At 35.2% G+C, this 24,416-nt stretch overlaps 1 protein-coding gene across 3 annotated transcripts in view; it reads left to right on the top strand.

Annotated features, from left to right (window-relative positions):
* LOC106080529 (myosin-2 heavy chain, non muscle) overlaps nt 1–24,416 on the top strand; it is a 103,280-nt gene that overhangs the window by 76,956 nt on the left and 1,908 nt on the right. The window contains exon 8 of one of the 3 annotated variants that reach the window (XM_059362032.1): nt 16,930–17,195. The exons of the other annotated variants lie outside the window; for them this stretch is intronic. Within the exon in view, the coding sequence (XP_059218015.1) occupies nt 16,930–16,949 (20 nt within the window). The 3' untranslated portion in view covers nt 16,950–17,195. Of the gene's footprint in view, nt 1–16,929; nt 17,196–24,416 lie in introns of those variants that run through there. 3 annotated transcript variants of the gene reach the window in all.

Below are 24,416 nucleotides of genomic sequence, written 5' to 3'. Positions count from 1 at the left end.
CCTATCTGCACAAAATAAGACATGGATCGTTTTCTTGCTTATCTTAACATATCTGCATTTCACCAAAATCGATTCAGATATATATGTATCGCCCGATCTGCACTTAAATGGCCGTAGTAACTACAATTTTCAACCGATCGATCTGCACATAACTTGGCACGGATGTTTCGTTGCTGGTCTTAATCTATCTGCATGTATCATGCATGTATGAATCGCTCGATTTGCATTTTAAATAAATGTATAGTCATGAGCTTACCCTACCTAATATTTCCTCATTGAATACTTTATTAGCTAACACAGGTGTGTACATGCTTTTCATAGGTTAATAGTATTGGTCATCATGGTGAAATCACTTAGAATGTATGGATTCCCATTGTGGTTCTGTTGCTGTGTGAAGATTTAATTTCCTTTTCAATGTTTTAAACAAATATTAAAAGAATGTCCTTCAATATTTCTAGCTTGCAAGCTGACAGTCAAATATCCTATGTTGCCACTGCATTGTCAGTTACAAAATAACATCTAGATGGAAACTTAAAGAGAAAACAAGTGAACTGTGAGACATAATTTCATAGATTGGATAAAAGTGAAATCTGTCTTAAATTTAAGCGAAATTGTTCCATAAGGCAGCCATCACCAGATATGGTCTAATGTATATTGCATTCGGCAAAGTTATCTAAAAGTCTACTACGACTCATAGAGCTCGTGTAAAAAAATACTTCTGTAAACCCTAGAAGTTAAATAGGTTGTTTCGTCTATATGACATCTATAAATAGACTGTATTTGAAATCATATAAAATTTTTTTTTTTTAATTTATCATCCTAATTTAAAATAGATATTAAAATTTTTCTCGGTTAAAATTTTTTCATTTAAAGAAACCTTTCTAAAGTGCAAATACTTTATGAATTTTGTGAGTCAAGCCAAAGCCAAGTCAATGAATATGTTTTATGTATGTCTATGAGCATGATTTATTACAAAAAAAATAGTTGGCACATGCCGGAAGTCGAAAGTAGGAAGTGGTGTCTGAATTGTTAGGAGTTTTCAGTCTGCCAACTAGGGAATCATGTCAAGTACATTGGATAAGTGTATGTAACAAAGCACTGAAGGTGAGAGACAGGAAGAAAAAAAATCAATCAAATGTTAGTGAACAGTGTCAAACAAAAGTAGGAAGAATATGTTCTTGCAAACTTTTTAATAAAGGAAATTTACAGCAAATATTTATTTAAAGAATTTTTTGTTCTATAATGGCTCTCTTGTTTTTCAATACAAAAATTATTAAACTTAAAAAAAAAAATTCTTTCTTTTTTGAAACTAAGCGAGAACGTCTATTCTTGTCGCTATAAATCTTTTTTTGGCGTTTGTATTTGTATTTTGACATTTTCTTTGATATCAAGTTATTGCCAAAGCCTTAGAAAATGTCAGCCAGCCCCAAACAATAACATCACCAGCAAATACTTCTTTAAGCAAAGTCACCTGGCAAATACACATGTCAATCAGAGTTCGCTCTTTCTCTCTCTCTCTTTCTCCCACTCTCCCTATCTTTTGTATGTTTCTCTATGAAGAGTGCAAATGTTTGTTATAAACACATGTGTGCCTTGGGAGTGAGTAAGAGTCTGGGTAAAATTATAAAATCTTTGTAGGGTTACCCAAGCTCCATAACAAAACAATAAAAAAAAGGTCAAACCACATAAAGGCACTCGTGAAAGTCGTGTGTGAATCAAGTGTGTAGGTTTATTGTGTGAGTTTATGGGTGTTCGTTAGTTTATATGGCACACACTCGTAATTGAATAAAATATGTCGTATAGAGAGCATCGATGAACAGCAACTACAACTATGGTAAAAGCCGAAACATGCATCGACAATAAATAAAAACCAAAACAAAGCCAAACATCTATAAAATACCAGTTGAATGTGTGTGTATATGATGCGTACATACACACACATACTCATACAAACTCTTAGATTCAACTGGTTGTATTGTGATGGTATATTGGGATAAGGCCTGAAGATAAAGTTCGGTGGCGTATGGTTTACAAGCATGTATAAATACTCATACGCCATAATGTACCGAAGGTGGCATATATAAAACACAACATTTTGCCTTAATGCCTGATTTAATTTTAAACAATATGAAACAAAAATAGAATTCAAAGTGCCATCCTTTTTGTAAAAATTCCATAAAAAATATCAAAATATCAGCAGAAGTTTATTTTTGAAAATATTTTCTAAAATCAAATGAAGATAAAATTGTTGGTTTTTTGTGGAACAATTTTGTTATAGAGACACTGAGCAAAAACTAGGTTTAATTTGACCTAAGTAACAAAAAAAAAAAAAAACAAAATATAAAAGCTACATTCATTTTTTTCTACAATACCCAAATACCCATTTGGGGCAAAGATGGTTTCAAAATCGTCATTCTTTAATAAATTGGATGTAGAGGAGGTTACATATATGGTTTTGTGCAAAAAATTTTTTAGGAAGCCTGTCTCGGCAGAAATTTACAAAATTAAAAATCGAAATTCCCCGAGACCGGAGAAGATATTGCATCAAGTGGACTTTTTGTAGGGATTTTTGAGCACTTTACAGCAAAAATTTTGAAAAGCATTCAACAAATTAAAACAAAAACAAAACTAAAGCCGAGGTGATTCGATTCTAACCGACTATATGGCATCTCAGACACCCTAACGTTCTACATTCTGCGTTATGGATTCAGTAAATTACGAATGGCGTTTCTGTTTTTTTTTTTGAAATATTTGAGAGTGTTCATGCCGATAATCCTTCTTTTGCACTGGCACTTTTCTTCAATAGATACGAGCTTTGCTGGGTGTATAAGGTAAGTGTATCAGTAGTCGGCAGATTAAGGATTTTGCCTTTTTGGTATAGCTGCCATATATACCGATCTTGGGTCTTGACTTCTTGAGCCTCTAGAGTGCGCAATTCTTATCCGATTGGAATGAAATTTTGCACGGCGTGTTTTGTTATGATATCCAACAACTGTGCCAAGTATGGTTCAAATCAGTTTATAACCTGATATAGCTGTCATATAAACCGATCTTGGGTCTTGACTTCTTGAGCCTCTAGAGGGCGCAATTCTTATCCGATTTGAATGCGTTTTTGCACGAAGTATTTTGTTATGATATCCAAGAACTGTGCCAAATATGGTTCAAATCAGTTCATAAGCTGATATAGCTGTCATATAAACAGATCTTGGGACTTGACTTCTTGAGCTTCTAGAGGGCGCAATTCCTGTCCGATTTGGCTGAAATTTTCCATGACGTAGTTTATTCTTACTTTTAAAAACTGTGTTAAATAAGGTTCAAATCGGTTCATAACCTGATATAGCTGCTATATAAACCGATCTGGGATCTTGATCTTCTTGAGCCTGTAGAGGTCGCAATTATCATCCGATTTGCTTGAAATTTTGTACGACGGATCCTCTCTTGACCATCAACATACGTGTTTATTATGGTCTGAATCGGTCTATAGCCCGATACAGCTCCCATATTAATCGATCTCTCTATTTTACAATACTTCTTGAGCCCCCAAAGGGCGCAATTCCTATTCGAATTGGCTGACATTTTACACAGGTCTCCAACATATAATTTAATTGTGGTCCAAACTGGACCATAACTTGATATCGCTCTAATAGCAGAGCAAATCTTTTCTTTTATACTTTTTTGCCTAAGAAGAGATGCCGGGAAAAGAACTCGACAAATGCGATCCATGGTGGAGGGTATATAAGATTCGGCCCGGCCGAACTTAGCACGCTTTTACTTGTTTTAATATAAATTTTTAAATTTTCTTAGGAATGTGAGTTTATAAAACAAAAGTGTCGGTTATTGGAACATGCCGAACATAGGAGAACTTACCCTACTTGAAACTTGTCGTAGAAGTCAATGAAAATGTAACAAGTGCTTTAATGATCAACATTGGAAGAGTTTCGTTATAAGCAATTCGTTACAGATAAGTATTCGTTGTAGAGTTAGTTAAAAGTTGTGTTCTCAATTTTTATTCGTTATAAAGAATAATCGTTGTAGGGAAGTTCTACTGTTTTATTATTTTTGGATTTGTTGAGATTTTGTTCAGATTTGTATTGAGATGAAGAAGAAAATTTTGAATTATTTTTTTACGATTTTACAATCGTTCAGAATATGGATCTTAGTGCAATGTGTTAAGGATAGCTGGACGTTGTATTCAAGACCAATAAGCCTTCCAACATTTCAGTTAAAAGTGTTATTCATATGTACATTGGAATAATGATAGATAGGTCCGATAACATATACATTAGTCAACCTGCGTTCTTAAAGGGATGCTCAGCAGACACACAAAGTTATTGCGACTATCAAAGTTTTATAGAATATAAACAATACACTCTTAAGGAGTCTATGGATTTAGATAGAGCCTCGGCAGCAAGTAGATTTAAAGTGGAGCTTTTCAGAAGAATAAGTAATACAACGCGTTTTGCCTTTTTTCCTGGTACTATTTTCGTTTTTCACCGTTGAAAACCCTTGTTTTTTGCGATTACTTTTTTGAAACCCTACACAAATGGCAATAATAAAAGAACAATTCCATTCAGTTTTTACCATAAGTAATGATGAATGGAGGCCAACGTAGCGCAGAGGTTAGCATATCCGCCTATGACGTTGAACGCCTGGGTTCGAATCCTGGCGAGACCTTCAGAAAAAAATTGCACTCATTGAAATGTGAGAAGTTTGCCCCTGCTCCTTAGTGGAATGTTCATGGGCAAAATTTGCAATTTGCAATGATGAAATGTCCTACTGAATTAAATCAGCAAGTTTTTTTTGCTATTATCCAAAAAAAGGTAATCACCGAAAAATATCGCGAAAAGCTAATATAGTACCAACCTTTTATTGGAAAATATTTTATTTTTGTTTTTTTTTTTTCTTAAATATAAACGCTGTATTTTTGGTTTATTTATAAATTCTTTAAATTTTATTTTTTTCATATTTTGGTGTTGAAAAAATGTGGCTATATAAATGCACTATTTGTACCCTACACCACTACTGTGGTACAGGGTGTTATAACTTAGTGAATTTGTTTGTAACATCCCAAAGGAAGAGAGATAGACCCATTGATAAGCATACCGATCGACCCAGAATCGTTATCTGATTCGATTTAGCTATGTCCGTCTGTCTGACCATCTGTCCATGTTAATTTGTGTACAAACTACAGGTCTAAGTTTTCATCCGATCGTCTTCAAATTTGGTATAGGCATGTTTTTCGGCCTATAGACAAAGTCTATTGAAATGGGAAAAAATCGGTTCAGATTTAGATATAGCTCCCATATATATGTTCGTCCCATTTGCAGTAATAATGCAATAAAATAGTCATTTGTTAACCAATTCTCTCGACATTTGCACGAAGGATTTTCTTATGACTCTCTGGTTGACATTACTGGTGAATTTCACAGAAATCGGTCAAGATTTAGATATAGCTGTCATATATATCGCCCGATTTTAACTTCAAAACTTTGTACAACGCTTTCCTCGACTACTTTTACAATATCTGTAAAGTCTGCTCGAAATCGGTTCAGGATATAGGATATATCTCCCATATATATGTTCGTCCGATTTGCAGTAATAATGTAATTAAATGGTCATTTGTTAACCGATTCTCTCGAAATTCAACAGGAAAGATTTTCTCTTGACTCTCGACATTGCTGGTAAATATCATAGAAATCGGTTCAGATTTAGATATAGCTCTCATATATATATATAGCCCGATTTTCACTTCTAAGGTCACTGCAAGCGCATTTATTGACCAATCTTCCCAAAACTTTGTACAACGCTTTCCTCGATGACTTTTACTACATCTGTAAAATTTGCTCGAAATCGGTTCAGATTTAGATATAGCTCCCATATATATGTTCGTCCGATTTGCAGTAATAATGCAATTAAATGGTCATTTGTTAACCGATTCTCTTGAAATTGGGTACGAGGGATTTTCTCTTGACTTTCGACATTCTTGTTGATATTCATAGAAATCGGTTCAGATTTAGATATAGCTGCCATATATGTATATCGCCCGATTTTCACTCTTAGAGCCACTGCAGGCGCATTTATTATCCAATCATGCCAAATTTTTGTACAACGCTTTCCTCGACGACTACCACACTATCTGAGTTTGCTCGAAATCGGTTCAGATTTAGATATAGCTTCCATACATATGTCGTCAATCGTAGTTATTACATATTGAACATATTTACTCCAAATGTGATAAGGATTGTATAATAACCCATCTGAAAACTTCCGCCGAGCCCATCAAAATTGTTTCAGAATTGGATATACCTTTCACATAGTACTTATAGGGTAGGTGTAGGGTATTATACAGTCGGTACTGCCCGACTTTTGCCCTTCCTTACAGGTTTTTCCTTTAAATTATTTAAAAAGTATCTTTTTTGGATACCTTAACTGCAGTTTCTTTGTTCATAATAGATAGTTAATATTAAAGCTAAATGCTTTAATATTTAATATTATTAGCAACATACAAATGAGAGATTGTTTTCACTTTCTATGATTAAATGCTGTTAAAAGGTCAGAGCAACAACTGATGCTGCAGGTTTTTTATGGCAATTCTTTTAAAGCCTTAGAATGGCACCATTCCCTTTACAGACTATTCTTATTTAAATGGTTTATTTATGCTATTGATGCATTGACTGTTGCGCATTCATGTGTGACATACAAAATCATATGAACTAAACTTAAAACAGAGAAAAAGTGGGAGTGTGTGTGTTTGTATTTGAGGCTTTACCTATGCCTAGCAAGAGGGGTATTTGTGAGTGTGTGTGTGTGATGGATGCGCTTTTTTGTTGTCTCATTGAGGATGTTACAATCAATTAAATCAATGCTGCGACAGAGTGACACAGACATACCGCAGACAGGGTTGTCATTTTTCATTTTTTGTTTATAAGGCTTGAAAACTTAAAATGTGCTAAATTGGAGCTAAAATTGGAGTTTTGCCAAAAATGTTATACTAAAAAAATGATTTTAATGTAATTTCTAATATTGAGGCATTTTATTAAAATTCACTCTTTTTTTGTTTTTGCTTCTTCATTGGCAACTCTGCTTTAGAGCCTTATAGATATTTAATTGTTTATGTCTGTCTTCATACCGCCTATGCTTTTCATATGATAATGTTGATATCTCTGTTGTTGTTGATACTCTCTCTCTCTCATGCTGAGAGCTGATAATGATGTTGTTGTTGATAACAATGATGATGATTATTATGATGGTACCCATGTAAGGTGCCTGCTTTTAGTTTTGTAGGTCAGTGATAGATTGATTGAGAGTATGAGCACACACACACATACACAGGCATGTGTGTTTGTTCGTATTGTGTATGAGATAGTTCATTACATTCATTACAATGTTAATGACATACAATTCAAAGAGACAACTTACCTTTTTTCACATTGGTGGTGGTGGCAATTTATCGTGACATGTAATCCTTTGTATAATGACAATCATTATTATTTATATCATATATAAATAATAATAAGAATAAAAAATAGTAATGTTGCTGTTGTTATTGTGACTGTTGTTGATATCTAAGATAAGCCTTTTGTGGCGCAAATTTCTATTTTCACTTATCACTGAGACCATCAACTGCTAGGGGACCAACCACTCAACACTTAGGGATTGTTTTTTTTTTCAGATTCCAAGGAACCAGACACTACACCTTTACACTCAGGAATTATTTTTCATTTTCAATTTGAATTAACTTTAAACCACTTGCATTAATTTCTTGCTGCCTTAGCTTTGTTTTCTTTTTTTTGCTGGTTTTTTTTTTATAATTTTTTATTATTTTCATTTATTATGAAAGGAATGGATTTGACTTGATTGCGCTCGGATTTCCGTTATAAATGACACCTTTTGAATAAGGAATATTTTTTGAATTTTTGTTTTGTTCGATTTATTATCATAACACACAAACACTACACTAGCCAGACTAGTCTAAACGACGTTGTTGGATACGTTGTTTCACGGACGCAAGGCGCGTAACAAATGAACCGAATCTTTGAAGCTAAACAACGCACAGACGACGCCGCATAACAAAAACATTTTGCACAGGAGTAAAAGTGTTTCGAACACAATAAAAGCTGTATAAGGAGAGGGCTAAAGGACGAAGTTTTCTTAAAAAAAAAAAATTACAAATATTTCTTAGGAAGCTATTCTCGTATCAACATTGGCTTAAACAATTTTTTTTCACAATTTTTTTTTTTGCTGTCAACGTTTTATAGCCATAGAAACATTTTGTAAAATTTTTTATACCCACCACCATATTACTGGGGAAATACTAATCCAGTCATCTGGATCAATCTGCGACGACATAAAGTATATACATACAGGGTGGCTGATGAAAGCCGCTACCAAAAAAAAATGTAATAACTTTTTTTCTATTTAATAATAATAATTTAATAATTAATTTAATTAATTAATTAATTAATTTAATTAATAATAATTTAATAATTAATTTAATAATTTAATTTAACATGAATAAAAGAAAAATGTATTCCATACACCGAAAAAAAAATGTAGCAATATTCATCATTGTAGCAATATTCATCAGCCACCCTGTATATTCATGATCGCCTTGACATTCTAAGTCGAATTCGTTATGACCGTCCGTCCGTTTGTGGAAACCACTATAATGGCTGAACTGAACTGAAATTTTGCACAGATATATCTTATTTATGTAGGTCCTAGGGGATTGCAAATGTGTCATATCGGTTCAGATTTGGAGATAGTTCCCATATAAAGCGTTTCTTCGATTTGATTTCTTTATACCAATTTCGTCATTCTGTTCGTAACACCTCGAAATATGCATCTAAGACCCCATTAAGTATATATATTCTTGATCGTCATGCCATTTGAAGTCGATCTAGCCATGTCCGTCCGTCTGTCGAAAGCAAGCTAACTTTCAAAGGAGTAAAGCTAGGCGCTTGAAGTTTTATACAAATACTTTTTATTAATTAGGTCGGTTGGGATTGTAAATGGGCCAAATCGGTCCATGTTTTGATATAGCTGCCATCTAAACCGATCTTGGGTCTTAACTTCTTGAGCCTCTAGAGGGCGCAATTCTTATCCGATTGTACTGTCATTTTGCACGTGGTGTTTCGGTATCACTTCTAATAATTGTGCTAAGTATGATTCAAATCGGTTCATAACCTGGTATAGCTGCCATATAAACCGATTTTGGATATTGACTTTTTGAGCCGTTGGGGGCGGTAGGGATTGTAAATGGACCAAATCGGTCCTTGTTTTGATATAGCTCCCATATAAACCCATCTCCCAAATTTTGCTTTTTGAGCCTCTACAAGGCGCAATTCTTATCCGATTGGACTGAAATATTACACAATGACTTCTAAAATGTTCAGCATTCAATTCATTTATGTCCCCAATCGGATTATAACTTGATATAGCTCCAATAGCATAACAATTCTTATTCATTATTCTTTGTTTGCTTAAAAAGAGATACCGCGCAAAGAACTCGACAAATGTGATCCATGGTGGAGGGTATATAAGATTCGGCCCGGCCCAGCTTAGCACGTTTTTACTTGTTATTTATTTATTTTTTGTTTTGAGGTTACTTTTTTGTAGTTAGAGTGCTCAACAAGCCTATTACTTGCTTAGGTGTATGTCCATAGTGGAATCGGGAGGATTTATATCTGCGTCCTCTTTTCAACCTAACCTAATTTATTTTTTATTAAATTGGTTATTAATCTCATACAGCTCCCATGTAGAAGCCGCAATTGTTATCCGATTTGGCTGAAATTTTGCACATAGTCTTCTGTTACGACTTCAGAGTATGGTCGGTCTATAATCTGCTATATCTCCTATATAAACCGTGTTTTGTTTGTGTTTCCAACATCTTTGGTAAGAATTGTTCAAGTCGGTCTATAGCCTGATATAGTTCCCATGAAAACCGAAATTTTGGGCAGGGATTCCCTTATAAGTCTTGACATTAACGGGGAATTTGCTAGAAATATGTTCAGATTTCGATATAGTTCCCATCACCCGATCTTCTGCAAATTTTGTAAACTTTCTTCTACACACCAGATTTTGGTCGAAATCGGTTCAGATTGGAATATAGCTACCATATATATTTTCGTCCATTCCCATAGTGGTTGGTGTGGGTTGCGATCTCTGGCTTTCCTTCTACATTTGCAAAGAAAATCTCCGATCATTGAGCTCTCCTCGAAAGAAAAACAAATACAAATTGTGAAATTTTGTGATCTTCGCTGTAACAGGCTAAAAACTGAAAAAGAAAAAATCTTATCCAAATCCAAAAAAGAGAAAGAAATAGAGATTTTTGTCAAAGAAAAACCAAACTAATTTTATAAAATTTTTTGTCAAAAAATGTTCTCAGAATTTTCTTTTTTTAAAGAGAGTTTTAAAAATATTTAATTCAGAAAATTTTGATAGTTTTAATTTTTTTTAGAAATTTTTATTAAAAAATTATTTTGTAAAAAATGTTGTAAAAATTTTATTTCTATAGACGACTTTTTTTTAAATTTTATTTCCGTAGAAATTTTTGTCAAAAGTTTACTTCTATTTAAAAAAGCTATAAATTTTTTTTTAATTTTATAAAAATTTTTATTAAAAAATATTTATAAGTGTTCTCTTAATCTTTGTTACAATTTTCTTTCTAAAGAAACTTTTATTAAAATATTTATTATAAAAAATTTTAAAAAGTTTTAAATTTTGCAGACTGACTGGCCTACCGTAATACAGCTTATTGTTCATAATATTTATAGTTAGGAACATTAGTACAAAGCTTATATGAAATCTTAACCACTTACTACCAAACAGCCGTTTACTGTAAGCTACTTATTTCTTGAGCAATATCTTCTCAAACAAATTCCAATTCCCCTCTTCTGTTTAGACACTCTTATTTTTTTCCCTGTCATCGCTAAAAGATGTGAGACAAAATTTTTGTTTCACTATATTCAGAGATTTCATGAAAATTTTGTCAACATTTTTTTTTAAAGAAAATTTTCTTAAATTTTGTATTTATTTGTGCAAGGATTTGTTTAAATTTATTTTTTTTTATTAATTCTTTAATATTTAAATCATTTTTGTTTTTGATTTGGTCTTCTGCGTAATTTCGTCGTCCAAACGCTTTGAATGTGACCATGTATATAATCTAAGTTCTTGTCCGTGTCGTTTCCAGAGATGTCGTTTATATAGCCGACAAACAAACAAGTGTTGAATATGTATCGGCGCAGCAGCATGAAGAAGCCTCATACATGTTGTTGATACTATATGTGTATGTATACAAAGCAACAGCAATGGCAACGGCTACGGCAACGCTGGTAGCAGTACCAATGGCAACAACAACAATAACAAAGACAGCAATAAAGCATAAGTAACTGTGAACACTTATACTGTGGTAATTTTGCAAAAGAGACTAACTTAAATGAACTTTGTACAACCAATACATTCCCACAAACAGGAAGAGTATCACTGGAGCAACGAAAAAAAATCTAAATCGGGAAAATACTACGAATCGTGTTTCATTACACAAACATCAAATGTGGATACGATGGTAGTCAACAACAACAGCACTACTATTGTAAAAAAAGACAATCATTTCAGTGGCGGGATTTTTCAAAATTTTTTTTGTGGTTGTTTTTGCAATTTTCTTAATTCTTTTTTTTTGTTAGGGATATGAGAAGAGAAACTTGTATTTTCATTGTCAAACATCAGATATTTACATGCACATACACATGGTCATAAATCTATATCAAGTTTCATTCATTGTTTTTATGCCACGCTCGCCAAAGGCGGCGCATTAACTGGGAGGATGTGTCGTTGTTTACCTCTTGTGGAGAAAACTAAAAGAAAGAGAGCGGAACCAGCGTTGCCATTCGTTTATATCAGTAAAATAAAATTAAATAATATAAAAAAATAAAAATAAAATACCATCGATATCCGTCCGAACCAAAAATGGTCTTATAGATCTCACTGTTATGAGTTTTAGCAAAATCGGGTAATAAAGGCTTAAGACCCTAAATCGGCATATCGGTCTATATGGCAGCTATATGTAAATATGGTCCGATATACACCATATTCGGGTCGGATGTCGAGGCCCTTATTGTAACTCACTGATTAAAACTTCAGCAAAATTTGAGAATAAATGCGCCATTTCTGGTCTTTAGACCCCAATGCTGAAGATCAGTCTCTATGGCAGCTATTTCGAAATATATCCCCATATGGACCATATTCGGGACAGATGTTGGGAGTAATGATACAACTAACAGTTCCGAATTTCAGCGAAGTCGTGTAATCATCGCGCCTGTTATAGGCCTAAGACCCTAAATCGCCAGATCGGTCTATATGGCAACTATATTCAAATATAGTCCGATGTGAACCATTCAAAAACTTAAGCTGCGTGTACAAGAAATACGAATCTGTGCAATATCTCAATTTTTTAAGACGGTAGCGTGATTACAACTGACGAACATCGTTAATTCGTCTTAGAATTTTACAACGATTCGAAATATATGTACGTTGCAGGGTCGGAAATGGATATTTCGATGTGTTACAAAGGGGATGACTACATTAATATAATGGGGGTATATTCATTCAGTCATCCTATGGTGCTGGGTGAGCTTAGGACCTCATTAGTAATAGCTTTTTTTTCATTAAAGTAGTAATTTAAAATAAAATAAATTAAATTAAATTAAAAAATAAATAAAATAAAACAAAATAAAATAAATTTAAAATAAAATAATAATAATAAAATAAAATAAAATAAAATAAAATAAAATAAAATAAAATAAAATAAAATAAAATAAAATAAAATAAAATAAAATAAAATAAAATAAAACAAAATAAAATAAAATAAATTAAAATAAAATAAAATAAAATAAAATAAAATAAAATAAAACAAAATAAAATAAAATGAAATAAAATAAAATAAAATAAAATAAAAAAAAAAATAAAACAAAATAAAACAAAATAAAAATAATAAAATAGAATAATGTCAATTAAAATTAAATATAATAATATTAATTATTATAAAATAAAATAACATAAAATAAAATAAAATAAAATAAAATAAAATAAAATAAAATAAAATAAAATAAAATAAAATAAAAAAATAAAATAAAATAAAATAAAATAAAATAAGATAAAATAAAATAAAACAAAAAAACAAAAAAAATTAAATAAAACAAAATAAAACAAAATAAAAATAATAAAATAAAATAATGTCAATTAAAATTAAATATAATAATATTAATTATTATAAAATAAAATAAAGTAAAATAAAATGAAATAAAATAATATAAAATAAAATAAAATAAAATAATATAAAATAATGTTAATTAAAATTAAATATAATAATATAAATTATAATAAAATAAAGTAAAATGATATAATACAAAAGAAAAATAAAATAAAACAAGATAAAAAAATAAAATAAAATAATATAACATTTAAAAAAAATATAATGATAAATAAATAAAATATAAAATAATAAAGTTCTGGCCCGATTCGGACCATAATCGAATTAAAGGTAGGAAACCATAGTATAAGTCATTGTGTAAATTTTCAGTCAATTCGAATACGAATTGCGTGATAATATGTGATAATAATTGCGTCCTCTAAATGCTTAAGAAGTCAATATCCCAGATCGGTTTATATGGCAGCTGCATCAGGTTATAGATCGATTTGAACAATATTTGGCACAGATGTTTGAAGTCATATCAAAACCCGTCATGTATAATAGCCAAATCGGATAATAATTGCGCCCTCTACCGGCTTAAAAAGTCAAGATTGAAGATTGGTTTTTATGGCAGCTGTATTAGGCTATGGACTGATTTAAACCATATTTAGCAGAGTTATTGGAAATCATAAAAAAAAACCTCATGCAAAATGTTGGCCAATTCGGATAAGAATTGCGCCCTCTAGTCGCTCAAGAAGTCAAGATCCAAGATCGGTTTATATGACAGCTATATCTTTTCAGCCAAATCGGATAATAATTGCGCCCTCTAGTGGCTCAAGAAGTCAGATTCCAAGATCGGTTTATATGGCAGCTATATCAAAACATGGAACGATATGGACCATTTACAATCCCAGCCGATCTACATTAATGAGAAGTATTTGCGCAAAATTTCAAACGGTTAGCTTTGCTCCTCTGAAAGTTAACATGTTTTCTACAGATGGACAGACGAAGGGACATGGCTAAACTGCCTCAGAATGTCAAGATGCTCAAGAATGTATATACGTTGTTGGGTCTCAGATGAATATTTCAATGTGTTACAAACGGAGTGAGGGTATAAAAATATATTTTAAAAAAAGATTGCTTCAGACAAAAGCATATTCATTGAGTTTAAAGAGATTTTACGGATGGCAACACTACTGTTTGTTTATGCATGTGAAGTTATAATGGTCACTTCTAATGCGTAATACCTTGATGTGGCAAAATATTTTTGTGTTCAAACTCAGTGGGTGCTCAATAAAGTGAAGTATTTACGAGAAGCACACCAAACTGCTCCATTTATACTTACTTTTATTTTATACTTCCGGTCAAGAGACCCCTGCAAGGGTATATGCTTTAAAAGTAAAATTGTCGTTGTAAAATGAGGTTGAAGAAAAACTCTAACCCACACATACCTTAATTTAAAAACCTTCGATGACACTAGGAAGCAAAAGTAATGAAGGAATAAAGAAGAGAACTTGTGTCATAAATATAGAACTACTATTTATTTTAAAATTTGCATAAATGTTTCCAAATAAATAATTTTTAGCTTGGCTTCATTTAAATCATTTACTTTGAGTGAATGAACTATTGTTTAAAGCAAAAAGTATCTGAAGTTTATTTTAAACAATTTTAGTATTCCTTTCGAGCTACTCTTTTTCTGCAATAACAATATTCTTTGAACTTTTTCTTATTTTATTATTTGCCCAAAAAGTAATTGCGGATTTTTCATATAGTCGGCGTTGACAAATTTTTTCACAGCTTGTGACTCTGTAATTGCATTCTTTCTTCTGTCAGTTATCAGCTGTTACTTTTAGCTTGCTTTAGAAAAAAAGTGTAAAAAAGTATATTTGATTAAAGTTCATTCTAAGTTTTATTAAAAATGCATTTAATTTCTTTTAAAAAATGCGCAATTACTTTTTGGGCAACCCAATAAAATGGTTATGGCTTTTGCTAAAATATCTGACCATCTTAACGTATGAGTATTATGCTTCACTATTGATGATTAATAACACTCATACGTTCCGATGTACCATATATTTTATTTTATTCGAATTTTTATACCCACCACCATAGGATAGTGGGTATATTCATTTTTTATACCCTGCACCATAGGATGGGGGTATACTAATTTCGTCATTCTGTTTGTAATTACTCGAAATATTCGTCTGAGACCCCTTAAAGTATATATATTCTTGATCGTCGTGACATTTTATGACGATCTAGCCATGTCCGTCCGTCTGTCTGTCGAAAGCACGCTAACTTTCGAAAGAGTAAAGCTAGCCGCTTGAAATTTTGCACAAATACTTCTTATTAGTGTAGGTCGGTTGGGATTGTAAATGGGCCATATCGGTTGATGTTTTGATATAGCTGCCATATAAAGCTATCTTGGGTCTTGACTTCTTGAGCCTCTAGAGGGTGCAATTCTTATCCGTTTGGAGTGAAATTTTGCACGACGTGTTTTGTTATGATATCCAACAACTGTGTCAAGTGTGATTAAAATCGGTCCATAACCTTATATAGCTGCCATATAAACCGATCTTGAGTCTTGACTTCTTGAGCCTCTAGATGGCGCAATTCTTATCCGATTGGAATGAAATTTGGCATGACGTGTTTCGATATGACTTCCAACAACTGTGTCAAGTATGATTCAAATCGGTGCATAATCTGATATAGCTGCCATATAAACCGATCTTGGGTCTTGACTTCTTGAGCCTATAGAGCGCAATTCTTATCCGATTGGAATGAAATTTGGCATGACGTGTTTCGATATGACTTTCAACAACTGTGATAAGTTAGGTTCAAATCGGTTTATAACCTGATATAGCTGTCATATAACCGATCTTGAATCTTGATTTTTTGAGCCTCTATAGAGCGCAATTCTTATCCGATTGGAATGAAATTCTGCACGACGTGTTTTGTTGTGATATCCAACAACTGTGTCAAGTATGTTTTAAATCGGTCCATAACCTGATATAGCTGCCATATAAACTGATCTGGGAGCTTGACTTCTTGAGCTTCTAGGGGGCGCAATTCTTATCCGATTTGGCTGAAATTTTGCGTAACGTATTTTATTACAACTTTCAACAACTGTGCCAAATAAGGTTTAAATCGGTTTATAAAACCTGATATAGCTGCCATATAAACCGATCTGGGATCCTGACTTCTTGAGCCTCTATGGGGCGCAATTATTATCCGATTTGCCTGAAATTTTGTACGGCGGATCCTCGCATGACCATTAAAATACGTGTTTGTTATAGTCTGAATCGGTCTATAGCCTGATACGGCTGCCATATTAATCGATCTCTCTATTTTACTTCTTGAGCCCCCCCAAAGGGCGCAATTCTTATTCGAATTGGCTGACATTTACACAAGTCTCCAACATATAATTTATTTGTGGTTCGAACCGGACCATATCTTGATATCGCTCTAATAGCAGAGCAAATCTTTTCTTTTATCCTTTTATGCCTAAGAAGAGATGCCGGGAAAAGAACTCGACAAATGCGATCCATGGTAGAGGGTATATAAGATTCAGCCTGGCCGATCTTAGCTCGCTTTTACTTGTTAAATATTAAAATCACTGATTGATAGAATTCATTTTTAGCATTATTTAAGCTAAAATCTTTAAAATCTTCTTTAATAACGTCTTTCGACTTTTTGTCTTTAAAATTATATTAAAAGATTAACTCAATCAATTTCCTTAGAAGTTGTGCGTAGTCTATAGAATACCAAAAGTCTTCGTGCACCCTTACTTTTCCGTATTGTCGTCAAGTGCTTTAAAAATTCACCTTCATCGGTTGTCTGTGCGCTCAAAAAGTCTACATGTTAAATCACAAACGTGCATGTGTGTACACACAGCCATATACTCATCTACCCACCCAGTTACAATGAAATATTTTGATAAGCCCCCCAATGACAGGTAATACGATTTAAAGAATTGTAAAATATTACTCTTTTGTTTAGATTTTTATACACTGAGAACTAATAATAACGTCATTGAAAAACTTAACAAATTGTTTGAGAGGCAAAGGAACACTTTGGCTTCTTTATAGAAAATGTTATCAAAATTTTATTTTTTACAATTTTTTTTTTTTCAAAATTTTTATTTTTAAGGAAAATTGTATATCTGTAGAAAATTTTATTTCTGTAGAAACATTTGTTCCGTAAATTATATAGATTCCATTGCAAGGCTCCAATGTCCGGCTATAGGCCATTTCGTTCATTGCTTTCTATTCAAAGAATAGCACAGCATCGAACTTTCAAAAGTAACGCAAAATGTGTGATGTTGCTTAAAAGCATTTGACCGGCTTTCTGAATCGCGATTTCTGTTTCTCCAGAATCTTCTCCAGCAGAAATTTGTCATCGTGCTTTACATACCAACCCAACAAGAGTAGGTTGCAAAGCACACATCCCACCACTAGAAGCTCACAGATGTTGGGCACTATGTAGACGGGCCGTAGGCTCAAAAATGGGCCTGAATCCGAGGATAGTCCACTGGCTCTACAGGAGCGTGATTAGATCAATTCCTTCTTACGCCTCAGTAGTTTGGTGGACTGCTATGGAGAAAAGTGCAACATAAGGACCATACAACAGGTTCGGAGAACATTTTGTCTAGGCATAGGCGAAGCGATGAGGACCACGCCCACTGGAGCACTGGCGACTATTCTAAATATCCGATCCATTGACATACAGATTAAGCGTGAGGCAGCCACTGCGGCTATGAGACTTAAGGCGATGGGAAAATGGATTGAGTATGGGAGCAGCTCATACCATCGCGGTATAATCGAGGCGACGATAGGAAACCTGGAAGGAAGGGAAGAGGTTACCGATCGAATACCTGAGATGAACCTTGAAGTCGAGTGCGAGGCACTGCTGCCATCGGCACAGTCTTGGATTGACGGAACCCTAGTATTGCTATCCGGAAGATCATGTTACACGGATGGATCAAAGCTAGAGGATAGAGTGGGCCTGGGGATTTACATTGAGAACCCGGGGACTGAGGTATGTTTTAGACTGCCTGACCATAATACGGTCCTACAGGCGGTGATCCGGGCGATCACGGAATGCGTGAAGTGGTGTGGTGCTAACGCGAGGACGTCGTGTATGAACATCTTTACCGACAGTAAAATTGCCATAAAGGCAATAACAACCAGGACGGTAAGGTCACGAACAGTCTTGCAGTGTAAGAAGGAGATTAACGCCTTCTCTGAGAAGAATCCGCATAGTTTGGGTGTCGGGCGAGTAAGGGGAATGTCGGGGAGTAAGGGGAAATGAAAGGGCACACGATTTGGCGGTGAAGGCCAGAGGTCTGCCGTCAATAAACTTGCTTAACCCGAAGCCTTTCGAGTCGACGCAGTCCGAGTTAAGGGAGTGTGCGACGAATGCGCATGCAACATTGTGAAACAGCGAAACGGTCGATAGGACGGCGAAAATCCTATGGGGGATCCAAATCGAGAGAAGACGAAGCTATTACTGAAAGGAAGTAAGAAGGAGGTCAGTATAGCTACTGGTATCATAACGGGACATATAGGACTACGAGCTCACTTATGTAAATTCGGTGCGGCAAGTGATAGCATGTGCAGGGCATGCGGGGAAGATGATGAGACGTTGAAGCATTTCCTTTGCCATTGCCCGGCTTTCGCGTCTAACAGATACCGGCACTTAGGTGGGGACACAATACCAGACATGAACCAACTTAGGGGAGTGGTGATGAAAATAATTAAGGATTTTGTAAGTAGCACGGAATTCCTTACTTAAAATTTTCTTTTTAGAGGTTACTTTATATTTTTTGGAGCGCACAACAAGCCGATTACTGTCTAAGTTGTATGTCCATGGTGGCATGGGGCGGATTAATATCTGCACCCTCTAGAGTGCACCATAGTATGAGGTTATACTATTCTAGTCAATCCATTTGTAACACCTCGAAATATTCATCTAAGACCCTCGAGACGATCAAGAATATATATATACATATATTCTTAATCGTGTCGACTTTCTGAGTCGATCTAGCCATATCCGTCCGTCCGTGCGTCAGTCGAAATCACAAAAGAGGTCGAACGCGTAAAACTAGACGCTTGAAATTTTGCACAGATACTTTATATAAATGTAGGTCGTTGGGGATTCGTTCATTTTAGATATTTAGATATAGCTCCCATATAAACCGATCTCCCGATTTGACTTCTTGAGCCCCTGAAAGCCGCAATTTTGTCCGATTTGGTTGAAATTATGACTTCCAACAACCGTGCCAAATATGGTCCGAATCGGTTCATAACCTGATATAGCTCCCATAAAGGGGGTCACCGTAGCGCAGAGGTAAGCATGTACATATATAACGCTGAACGCTTGGGTTCGCCACCGTAGCTCAGAGGTTAGCATGTACATATATGACGCTGAACGCTTGGGTTCGCCACCGTAGCTTAGAGGTTAGCATGTACATATATGACGCTGAACGCCTGGGTTCGAGACCATCAGAAAACATTTTCAGCGGTCGTTTTCCCCTCCTAATGGTGGCAACATTTGTGAGGTACTATGTAATGTAAAACTTCTCTCCAAAGAGGTGTCGCCCTGCGGCATGCCGTTCGGATTCGGCTATAAAAAGGAGGCCCCTTATCATTGACCTTAAACTTGAATCGGACTGCACTCATTGATATGTGAGAAGTTTGCTCCTGTTCCTTAGTGGAATGTTCATGGGCAAAATTTGCAAATTTGCTATAAACCGATCTCCCGATATGACTTCTTGAGCCCTTACAAGCCGCAATTTTTTCCCATACAAACCGAAATTTGGTTAAAATTTGCCTTCTATAGAAAATTTTGTCAAAATTTTATTGTTATTAAAAATTTTGTCGAAATTCTATAGAAAATTTTTACCAAATTTTATTTCATTTTGTTGCTGGTTTAACCAGCTTAGACCAATGTGCTTTTATTTCTTGGTTCTATTTCAAAACAAAACAACAAAAACACTTTAAAGAGTCTCAACAGTCTTTAGCTTTGTGTGAGTTGTTGATGTTAGATGTCTTTTTGAGGAGATGTTGGCTGCGCTATAAGGAAAGGTTGAATAACAAGACCCAACATTTCATTCAGAGGGCATGCTTCTATCATTGCACTGCTAACTGCTAACTTATTAGTGAGTAAGTGGAAGCCTGTATTCTTTTGGTGGCATAGCAATCTGATGAGGCTCCTGGCAAAGGCCGAAATCGCGATCATTGCAGCCCGCCCCTTGATACATTTAACACACAACAAATGTTGAGACTCTTTAAAGTGTTTTTGTTGTTTTGTTTTGAAATAGAAGCAAGATATAAAAACACATTGGTCCAAGCTGGTTGAACCAACAACAAAATGAAATTTTGTGACCAAACTAAAGAAGCGCAAAGGAATGAAATTTTATTTCTATAGAAAAATTTGTCAAAACTTTACTTTGATGGAAAATGTTATCAAAAATTTATTTCAAATGAAAATTTTTTCAACATTTTTTTTTCTATAGAAATAAAAATTTTTCAACATTTTATCGGCCTCATTCACAAAACTTATTGTAGATTTGAAATAGGTTTATCAAAAATAAAATCTCTTTAACAACTATTCAAAAAGCAGCAGTTTTTCTCTCCGTATTTTGTGGGTATTCCCATAAATATTGGAAAAATTTTGTTTTAGTGGATTTGTATTCTGTTTTTAAATCCCCCAAAAATCCATTTGATATGTGACTTCATTCCGACAACAACGATGAAGAACAAAAAGCCAAAACATAATAATGAGCACAATGATAAAAATGTTGGTGATGTAGTTTGGTGGGGGAGGGGGGAGGAAGCAAATAAGAATAAGGAGACGATGGTGTTGGTAGCAATGTATTGCCATTTTAAGGAAAGACCCACAGACAGACAGACTAGCTGATACCAAGAGTAAGAACGATGAAGGCAACAGTAACAATGATTGTGGTTTAATATTTCTTTATTTATTCATTGTCTTTTGATTTTCGCACTTTTCCTTTTGAGCTCAACATTCTTTGGCAATTGTCTTTACTTCCTTATGCATGTCTTCGAATTGAAGCGAAATGCGAATAATAAAACATTTTCACTCTCCTTACTCTGCGCTAAAAAGAAGAAGAATGAGTAACGCCCGCCTGCTGCAAAGAAAATCAATGGTTGTGATTTGCTCTGTCTGCTGTCTGTGTTAGTCTGCTGCTGTGTTAGTGTTGGATTACATTCTGATGATGGCGATTATGAGCACGCCATTAATCAAGTCGTACTTAATGATGCATGGGACTCTCTGTCTCTTAAATATTAATGTTATGTTTTGAAAGAGAAGTGGATAAGATAGAAAAGAGAAGGATTGTTTAAATTACTTTGACATAAGAACAAAATAAAATAAAACAAGTAAGAGCGTGCTAAGTTCGGCCGGGCCGAATCTTATATACCCTCCACCATGGATCGCATTTGTTGAGTTTTTTGTGCGGTATCTCTTTTTTTCAGTCCATTCGGATAAGAATTGGGCCTGTATCAGATCGATTAAGACCATATTGGATACGTATGTTGAAGGTCATGGGAGAAGCAGTTGTACAAAGGTTCTGCCAAATCGAATGAGAATTGCGCCCTCTAGAGGCTGAAGAATTCAAGATCCCAGATCGGTTTATATGACAGCTATATTAGGTTAGGTACTGATTTGCGCCATACTTGCCACATTTGTTGGAAGTGATAAAAAAATTTCTGCCAAATCGGATGAAAATTGCGCCTCCATCAAGCTAAAAATCGATTAAGACCATATTGGATACGTATGTTGAAGATCATGGGAGAAGCAGTTGTACCAAGGTTCTGCCAAATGGGATAAGAATTGCGCCCTCTAGAGGCTGAAGAAGTCAAGACTCAAGATCGGTTTATATGGCAGCTATACCACGTTATTAACCAATTTGAACCATACATAGTACAGTTGTTGAAAACTATAATAAAACACCACGTACAAAATTACGGCCAAATCGGATAAGAATTGCGCCCTCAACAGGCTCAAGAAGTCAAGACCCAAGATCGGTTTGTATGGCAGCTATATTAGGTTATAAACCGATTTAAACCACACTTACCACAGATATTGGAAGTGATACTAAAACTTCATGTGCAAAAATTCATTCAAATCGGGTGAGAATAGCGCCCTCTAGAGGCTCAAGAAGTCAAGACCAAAGATCGATTTATATGGCAGCTAAATGAAAACATGAACCGATTTGGCCTATTTACAATCCCAACCGACCTACACTAATAGGTGGTATTTGTGCAAAATTTCATTCAAATCGGACGAGAATAACGCCCTCTAGAGGCTCAAGAAGTCAAGACCAAAGATCGATTTATATGGCAGCTAAATGAAAACATGGACCGATTTGGCCTATTTACAATCCCAACCGACCTACACTAATAGGTAGTATTTGTGCAAAATTTCAAGCGGCTAGTTTTTCTACTTCGAAAGTAAGCGTGCTTTCGACTGACAGTCGGACGGACGGACTGACGGACAGACAGACGGATGGACGGACAGACGGACGGACAGACGAACGGACAGACGGACGGACGGACAGACGGACGGACAGGCGGACGGACGGGCAGACGGACGGACAGACGGACGTACAGACAGACGGACAGACGGACGGACGGACGGACAGACGGACGGACGGACAGACGGACGGTCATGGTTAGATCGACATAAAATGTCTAGAATATATATACTTTGTGGGGTCTTAGACGCATATTTCGAGGTGTTTCAAACAGAATGACGAAATTAGTATATCCCCATCCTATGGTGGTGGGTATAAAAACAAAACTTTAACAAATTATTTTATAGAAATAAAATTTTGACAAAATTTTCTATAGAAATAAGGTTAGGTTATTTTAGGTTTAAGTGGCAGTCTGCCATCTGATTCACTTAGACATTTTCCTCCATTGTGATACTATACGAACAGAAGAAGGAAGATGCCTTTTGGTCCCACCGTTGAACCAGATCAGATCGCTTTAAAAAGCCCAACAACTTGCGAATGTGCACATCCGCTAAATCAGACAGGTTCTCAAAGAAATGAGAACCTCAAGTGGAACTCCTTCTGACTGCTAGTGCAGGACATACACACAGAAGGTGTTCTATAGTCTCTTCTTCGATGTCCTCACAGCTTCTGCAAAAGTCGTTGCTGACAACCTTCAGTCTGTCAGCATGTTTTCCGATTAGACAGTGACCTGTTATGACGCACACGATGTGGCTGGAACACTTGGAGCTATGTAACTTAGGCACCGGTTGAGGCAAGCTGTTGTGACAGGACCTCAGTCTTTTTAGCAAAGTAACCGCGACTGATCCGAAGGGATGCGCCAGATTGTTCAACCGTCAATTTATTGTGCATGCCGAGAGTAACAGGGCAAGGAGGAGAGCCATTCGCGTTTCCGTGGTCTCCGAGCCAATGGACAGCCATCACAATTTGCCATGGGGAAAATTACGAATGTCATCCATGGCACCAACTCATCCAATGCGTTGGGCCCCGACGGAATCTCTACATTGATGTTGAAGAATCTGAATTTACCTGGAGTTGAGTACCTTACTACTGTCCTCAACCTGTCTTTGAACACTCTTATATTTCCTGAAGTCGGGAAAATGGGCAGAGTAATCCCGCTACTGAAGCCTGGAAAGGATCCGAGTTTGGGGGATTCGTACAGACCGATCTCCCTTCTCTCACCAATAGCAAAGACGCTTGAGACATTACTCCGCCCGAGCCTCGTAGGAGAATTACCATTCGCCGAAGACTGCATAGCACAACAACTGCTTTGCATGCCATCACCGCACACCGGCCAGGTGATAAAATGGTCCGCGTGGTACTAGACCTATCGAAGGCATTCGACACGGTCAGGTATGCCAAACTATTTGAGGACATCGCTAACACATCCCTCCAGCCAGGCCTGAAAAGCTGGGTCGCGAATTATCTATATGGTCGCCAATCATTTGTGGAATTTAGGGATAAGAGGTCGAAGCACCGTAGAGTAAAACAGGGAGTTCCGTAAGGTAGGGTGATATCTCCGGCACTGTTTAACCTCTACCCACAATCCATTCCACTATCTCCAGACGGTATTGAGATCGCATCATATACGATTGTACGACAAAAAATATAAAATTTTGACAATTTTTTTTTTTTGAAAATTTTACAAAATTGTCTATGGACTTAAAAGTAAAAAAAAAAAAACAAATA

This window comes from Stomoxys calcitrans, chromosome 2 (genome assembly GCF_963082655.1).
Source record: "Stomoxys calcitrans chromosome 2, idStoCalc2.1, whole genome shotgun sequence".
Lineage (NCBI taxonomy): Eukaryota > Metazoa > Arthropoda > Insecta > Diptera > Muscidae > Stomoxys > Stomoxys calcitrans.
Note: the sequence above shows the minus strand (reverse complement) of the source record. Positions and strands in the feature narration are given on the sequence as shown.